Source organism: Trypanosoma theileri, assembly GCF_002087225.1.
Source record: "Trypanosoma theileri isolate Edinburgh chromosome Unknown TM35_Tth_18_V1, whole genome shotgun sequence".
NCBI lineage: Eukaryota > Euglenozoa > Kinetoplastea > Trypanosomatida > Trypanosomatidae > Trypanosoma > Trypanosoma theileri.
Window position 1 is genome coordinate 313,658 of NW_021639860.1, and position 7,143 is coordinate 320,800.

The window sequence follows — 7,143 nt, forward strand, 5'->3', positions numbered from 1 at the left end:
TGGCATCAGCGACATATCCTCCGATCACAGCACTACCGGCCCAGGTAAAGGAGGAGAAACTCTCAAACGCTGACCACTTGGCACGACTTTCCTTACGTACACAATCCATAATCACACTGCGTGTAACTCCACGAGTACAGTTCATAGTTGAATTCCTTATGATAAATATAGGTAAAAGAATACCAAGATGGAGATGCGTGAGGCCCATCAATAGCAGCAAGGTTGTACCGATTAGCCGCACACAAATCACAGCAGGGAGACGACCCATATAATACTCACCAACGTAACGCACTAGAGAGGACAGCAAGGCACTGATTATAGAGGTGATAATATATGAGGTCGTGAGAACAACCGGACTCACACCGTAGTCGTTTACAAAGAATAGAGGAATATAACGCATTGTCATACCAGAACCAACAGCTACGAGAAAATCTACGGCGCAGACCAAGTAGGGAACTGCTGACCACTCCCAAGGCCATTTGGCGTAATAGCATACAGACGTGGCTAATTTCCCCAATCGGCTGCGGTCCTGCTGAGCAGCACGGTACTCTTCCTCTCTCCTCATACTCTGTGCTGCGAGCTGAAAGAGAATGGCCTCACGCTGGGCAACTGCACCTCCAGATGCCGTTGGGCTTATAAAAGGTGATTCTACGATTTGTGAACTGCCAGCATCAGTATCATGAGCAAGAGTCTTATCTGATGGTATGGTACGGAGAGGAAAATGATGAGCTGATTGCTTTTCTATTTGGCTAGCGCCAGGCTCAGCTACAGAAACCTCAGAAGGGGTCTCTGCAGTGAGGGTGGCATCGGAAATAACAACATCAACGTGTACTAGATTATCATCATTTGTGCTCTCATCTAGTGAGTACTTGTCTTTCATTGTAAACAGCAGAAGGTGAGCAATGGGGTGTAGTAGGAGTCCCGTGCACATAAGTTTTCTTATGCTCTCCGTGTCCCAATGGTTCCCTAGATGCAAAAGCATAACAAGCGAGACGAGAGATCCCACACAGTCACTAAGGGTCTGGTTAATCCACTTGAGATTATACACAAAATCACGCTTTCCTGTTTCTACGCTATCTGCAAAAATGGCTTCGGTGCCTGTTGCTACCATGCCAGAGTACATTCCCCAGAGTACAGAGGAGAAGAAGAAGACATACACCTCTAATATCGCCACTCCATATAGGGAGAGCGCCGTGGCAAGAAGACCAGTAACAGCAGCAATACGGAGAATCACCTGCCGTGGTACATTGGGGATAAAACCAACTATAACGGCTGCAACCATTTGAGCAGATCCGGAGGTGGCAGAGAGCCAACCCACTGTTGTGTTGCCTGAGAGACGATTAATTAAGACTTGAAACACCTGTGCAAACCATAGTGAAAAACATGCCCCATTAATAAAAGCAAATATAAGTACACGTTGGACGTTTCGATTGTGCAATGCGGCCCAACCACTGGGTTCGTAATCACGCATCGCGCGACCCCTCTGGTTTGTTACCCGCGCGTTTTCGCCCATGTAACAGCAAAATAAGTAATGTGAATAGAGAAAGCTAAAAATACAGAGGGAAAGAGAGAGATACACAGCGGTTAAAACAAGACCAATAAGGCAAACAAAAAGAAAAAAGACTAGTATTCAGTTGATTTGATTTTATACTTGATAAATACACACGCAAAGTTCGATTTCTTTTCTCCCTCCCCACGTTAATCTTTCGGTTTATAAATCTGTCATCCACTCTTACGGCCACTCCCTAGTAAAAATAAACCAGATGAACAATAATAATAGTAATAATAATAGTAGTAATAATAAAAAAACAACAACATACTAGAATACATTGACTCCAGACTGCCTTTTTCTTTTTTTTTTTTTTCTTTTTTTCCCCTTTCAGGAAAAACCAGTATTTCGTTGCGCCTCTCGCTGTGCTCGTTTCACTGCACGTAGACGCGTCTCTGCGCCATGCATTGCCACTGCAGCGGGAATAAGTACGAGTATACCAGCGTAGTGAATAATCGCAGTAATAAAGAATGTAAACTGATAGCCTTTGGCATCAGCGATATATCCTCCGATCACAGCACTACCGGCCCAGGTAAAGGAGGAGAAACTCTCAAACGCTGACCACTTGGCACGACTTTCCTTACGTACACAATCCATAATCACACTGCGTGTAATACCCATTGTGGAGTTCATAGTTGCATTCCTTATAATAAAAAAAGTAACCACCAGGGCAAACTTTGCCATAGGACCTCTTGCAATGGCGAGCAATAGTAAAAAAGTTGTACCCACAATGCGTACGGCAATAACAGCAGGTAGACGCCCAATATAATGCTCACCCACATATCGTACAATGGCAGCACAGAGAGCGGCACTACAGGAGATAATAATATAAGCACCCATCAGCAATGTAGGTGTAATTTTATAATCATGTACTAGAAAGAGAGTTATATATTGCACAGTCATAGCAGACCCAACAGCCATCCAGAAATCGGTAAAACAAACCATATAGGGTACTGCATTTGGTGAACATATCCAAGAAACTATAGCTCTATAATCATGAGAGTCTGGTGAATTAAAATATAAATAAGTATCAGTTTCACATACGTTAGTTTGGTTTATATGATCTTCTCTATATTCCTTTGAGTTATTTTGGAGTCCCAGAGATAAGTTCTCTTCATCTTTAGCATTAACTTGAATAGAGGTTTTATTCTCAGCGTACGTGACAATAGTTTCCTCCTCTCCAATAAGTGTTGTTGTAAGCGTAGATTGTAGAACTTTCTTTTGTGGTATTGTATTACTATTTTTAATGGCTGCTGCTGCTTGTAAATCACTATCACCAACACGCAGTGCATTTTCATCCTTTAATAATAATAACAGTAATTGAGCAATAGGATGGGCGGCCAGTCCTACTGTCATTACTATCTGCAGACTCTTCGTAGACCACACATTTCCCATTACCAAAAGCATAATAAGCGCTACTAAGTAACCAACACAATAACAGACAATCTGAATAATCCATTTAAGATTGTAAATGAATGCACGATGACCAGATGCCACACTATCTGCAAAAAGTGCCTCAGAGCTTGTAGAAACCATACCAAGATAGATACCCCAGAGAGCTTGGGAAATGTAAAATGATGGCATCACAAGTAACTGCACAGTAACGATAGTAGATGGAACGGCAACAAGTCCAGAAAAGGCACCAATGCGAATTACCACTTTACGTGGTAGTTTATCTGCGGTATAACCAGCAATAGTGGCTCCCACTATCTGCGCTACACCTAATGCGGCTGCACACCAACCAACAGCCTTATCACCGCCTAAAGAGTTCACCAACACTGGCAGCAGTTGCGCACTCCAGACACTAAAGCACGCTCCATCAAGGAAATTAAATGCCATGGTAAGAACTACATTGCGATTGCGAAAAACACCACCAGAGGCCATTTTGATAGTATTGCTCTTTGTCTCTTCTCTCCTAGAATCGGTGTAGAAATTCACACCCCCACCAAAATAAAAGGATGAAGTGGGTTAAAAAAAGAAGGGAAAACTCGCTAAAAAAAAATGGCACAATAAATGAAAAAAAAAAAAAATAAAAAAAAAATTATATTTAAAGCGTATAAAATCAAAATAACAGCAAAAAAAAAGATAGAATTCACTATATATATATATACATACTTGCTTTGAGACAAACGAAAAAAAAAAATTGGGAAAAATGGGCCGAGAGACTCATTTAACACAGAGACTCAAAGCGACGTGAAGAACAAAGAATGAAAAATAAAAAAAGGGAGAAAAAAAAAAATGGTAGTTGTTCCTAGAGAAGAAAAAAGAGAAAAAAAAAAAAAAGACACACACACCGGTACATCCACCCACACATCCTCTCCCTTCTCTCATCTCAACCAGAAATCTCCATAATTCACTTCTGTGCACAACTGTGCCCCAAAGGTGGCGAGTGTCTCATTTGCTGCGGCTACAATCGTTGTGGATCCCTCCAGTCCGAATGGTTGACCCCAAATATTTTTCACGACCCCACCAGCCTCTGTTACGAGTAGACTGCCAGCACACACATCCCATATCATTCCTGCTGGTTCCATGTATAAATCTACCCGACCGGCAGCAATCTGTGCAAGGATTAAAACACAGGCTCCATAACCGCGAATACCTTCTACAGGATGTCTTACAAGTTTACGGCGAATATGGGAAGAGGCTTCAACAATTTTATCATGTTTTTCTTTTTTTATCACATTATGTTGATCAGCACTGATTTCCTTTTCCTTATCTGAAAGTCTTGCATTTGTTGGATAGTTAAATACCACCATGGCATTCTCTGGTGTGGCATCTGGTCTTGGGCAGATGGGATGACCATTAAGAAAAGCCCCTTTACCACGAATAGCAGTATACATTTCACCAACGTGAACACTTGAAAGAGATCCAGATAACGCATTACGTACAGGAGAAAGGAATGGACAATATACAACCGCAACAACTGTTTCTTTCTTTATAGTAAGACCAATACTGACACAGCAATCACAACAACCATGAACAAAAGACATGGTTCCATCAATAGGATCCACAATCCATGTAGGTGCATCTGTCAAGGGTGCATCTGGGCAAATCTCTTCCGTGATGAAATTAAACGCAAAGGATGAAAATCCAGCCTCATGTTTGGCACGCTCCACACTTGCACTAAAACGTTTTAAAATCTTTGTAATCGTCTCATCACACATCTTATCATATTGTGTCACAAGATCCGTACTAGAAGACTTTTCCGAAACGTCAAGCATCGTTGTTACTTTACCAGAACGACTGGCGGTGGCGTTATTATTATTATTATTATTATTATTATTATTATTATTATTATTATTATTATTATTATTATCGTTATTATTTTCATCCCTGAAGGCCCGTGCGGCGTCAGCTGCGACCGCCTCTCTTCTGTACTGATAGAACTCCCACATGATGTTTCCCGCCTTCCGCGCAGCCTCTATTGCGACGCCCAGCGCTTCCTCTAAATCTATATCATATTCCTCCATTTCAAGACGTACAACCAAAACAAAAAAACAAAAAAAAAAAAAAACCTTTTCAAATGCCTAATAAAAGAAAAAAACAAGAATAATATCAAAAAACTATTTTCACTAAATAAATATAAATTTAATACCTGTCAAAGAAAGGAAAAAACAACAAAAAAAAAGAAAAACAAAGGAATCAATATCAAGGAGAAGCATAATAAACAAAAAAGAGGGATAAAAACAACAAACTGAGCAGAGTACTCCTTCCATTCACTTATTGGTTTTACTACCCCACTTATCTTTTCTTTTTTCCTCTTTGTATTATCGCTGTCGATCTCTCTTCTCACCCTTTTCACCTTTTCTATTTCTTCCTTTTAGCTCTCACTACATAGAGTACACCTACACAAACAATACACCCACACTCAACACCAGAACCATATATATATATAGATCATATTGATGTTGATTTTTGGTATCGTACAAGCGGTGACAGCACCAACAAATCCCCATTCTTCCATCCTCTAGCGCCACCTCTTGAAATTCGTAGTTCTTGCATAGTAATATAATCACCTGCGTGAAAAATAGGCTTATCAACTCGAAGAACGGTGACACCTCTTATTTGCGGTCTCTTGTTGTTATCAACAAAGACATGGGAAACACGTACCTTAGTCACTGGTGGTGCACCAGGGTGACTATTTCTCCCCCGCATCCTTCTCACTTCAGAGGAAACATTCTGCTGAGCCTCCTTCTCATCTTCCATCTCTGTGCGATCACGTTTAAAAGGAGGTTCTGCTTTTTCATTCTCCTCACTCTTAACGGAATTACTATCATCATCTATCCCTGATGCAACACTCCCGTCATTCTTTTCCACATCAATATCAACCTGATTATTTTCAACTCCATCCTTACCTGCATTTTTCCCTTGCTCGTGCGATTCCGATAGAAACGCCTTCTTCCCCATATAATCATTCCCATCCTCCTTCACTCCTACCTCCTCAACTGTTCTTGTTGTTGTTAGTACAACAGGGGGATGAGGCATCAGCACACGTCTCGCTGCGGCACTTAAAGCCAGAACTTCCTCTAGAATTTCACGTAGTGTCGTGTCGTCCCAGACATACACGTGTAATTTAAAGAATGAAGGAATGTTCAGATCTCCACTGGGCGAACTCTGTTGGGCGAGTTCTGAGGTGGAAATGGTGCCATTCTCACCACTTCCATCATCAGCAGAAAGTGGTGCAATGGGCTGAAGAAATGCAGTAGGTTCTATCATGTTTGGGTCCATCACCACTATCACCGAGAGATTGTGTGGTATTATAGCAGGATTACTTCTGTTAATCACATAGCGCTGTGGTGGTGCCACCCGAAATGCACTGCGATCCTTAGCACACCACCAGCTATCATTTCGTGCTCGTGATTTAATCATATGATGCGCCACTAGTGGACCTGAAGATTGTACAGTTTTAATAAACAACAGCAGATTCAGAAACAAGGAAAGAAAAAACAAACAGTGAAGAGGAATACACATAAATTTACATGTATATACGAGGATAGAGGTCTACATGGTCCTCTACCCCATACTCATGTAAACAGAGAAACAAGGAAAGAAGGAAAGGGAAACATAATGAACGAAGGAAAAACTGTGCAACAAAAATGCACAGAAAGACACTCGCATAACAAAAAAGAAGTTATATTATCAAGAATAAGGAAAAGAGGAATAACAACAAGAAAACAAATATGGAACCAAAGATGTTGTCGGTATGTAATTACAGCGGTTAAAGATCCCCACATTACTTACAACACGGACAACAAAGTACTTGGAGCCACATAAACACAATTTCTTTTTTTGGCATAGATTATTGGAAATATTTCTCTCGTAGTTATCTTTTGCCCCTTTCTTTAAGTTATACATACTTAGTTTTACGATTTCTCTTCTCCCCATTCTCCTCTTCGGCTCCCACATTTCCCTTAGCTTAGGCCTTACCCATCATTGGTATACACACACCGTTTATACAGCTCTATCACAGGAGAACTTCAACCTCTTTCTTTTCTTTCTTTTACTGATTTATTCAAATATATTCCACTGTTTTCTCAGGTCAACAAAGTAAGAAAATAACAATATTGCTAATAATAATAATAATAATAATAATA

The 7,143-nt window shown here is 40.6% G+C and overlaps 4 protein-coding genes across 4 annotated transcripts; all 4 read right to left on the bottom strand.

Annotated features, from left to right (window-relative positions):
* Position 1: 1 nt before the first annotated feature.
* On the bottom strand, positions 2–1,513 carry TM35_000182070 (uncharacterized protein; the record flags this gene model as incomplete). Its single annotated transcript, XM_029026520.1, has 1 exon — positions 2–1,513. A coding segment is annotated over one exon (1,512 nt), but the record flags the coding sequence as incomplete, so codon positions are not given.
* Positions 1,514–1,879: 366 nt separating this feature from the next.
* On the bottom strand, positions 1,880–3,433 carry TM35_000182080 (putative MFS transporter; the record flags this gene model as incomplete). The annotated part of the gene is made up of 1 exon (XM_029026521.1): positions 1,880–3,433. One exon carries the CDS (start codon positions 3,431–3,433, stop codon positions 1,880–1,882), a length of 1,554 nt encoding a protein of 517 aa, XP_028882217.1.
* Positions 3,434–3,876: 443 nt separating this feature from the next.
* On the bottom strand, positions 3,877–5,019 carry TM35_000182090 (myo-inositol-1 phosphatase; the record flags this gene model as incomplete). The annotated part of the gene is made up of 1 exon (XM_029026522.1): positions 3,877–5,019. The coding sequence occupies one exon, from the start codon at positions 5,017–5,019 to the stop codon at positions 3,877–3,879; it is 1,143 nt and encodes a 380-aa protein (XP_028882218.1).
* A 427-nt stretch (positions 5,020–5,446) lies between these two features.
* On the bottom strand, positions 5,447–6,520 carry TM35_000182100 (putative trans-sialidase; the record flags this gene model as incomplete). The annotated part of the gene is made up of 1 exon (XM_029026523.1): positions 5,447–6,520. The coding sequence occupies one exon, from the start codon at positions 6,518–6,520 to the stop codon at positions 5,447–5,449; it is 1,074 nt and encodes a 357-aa protein (XP_028882219.1).
* Between the last annotated feature and the right edge of the window lie 623 nt (positions 6,521–7,143).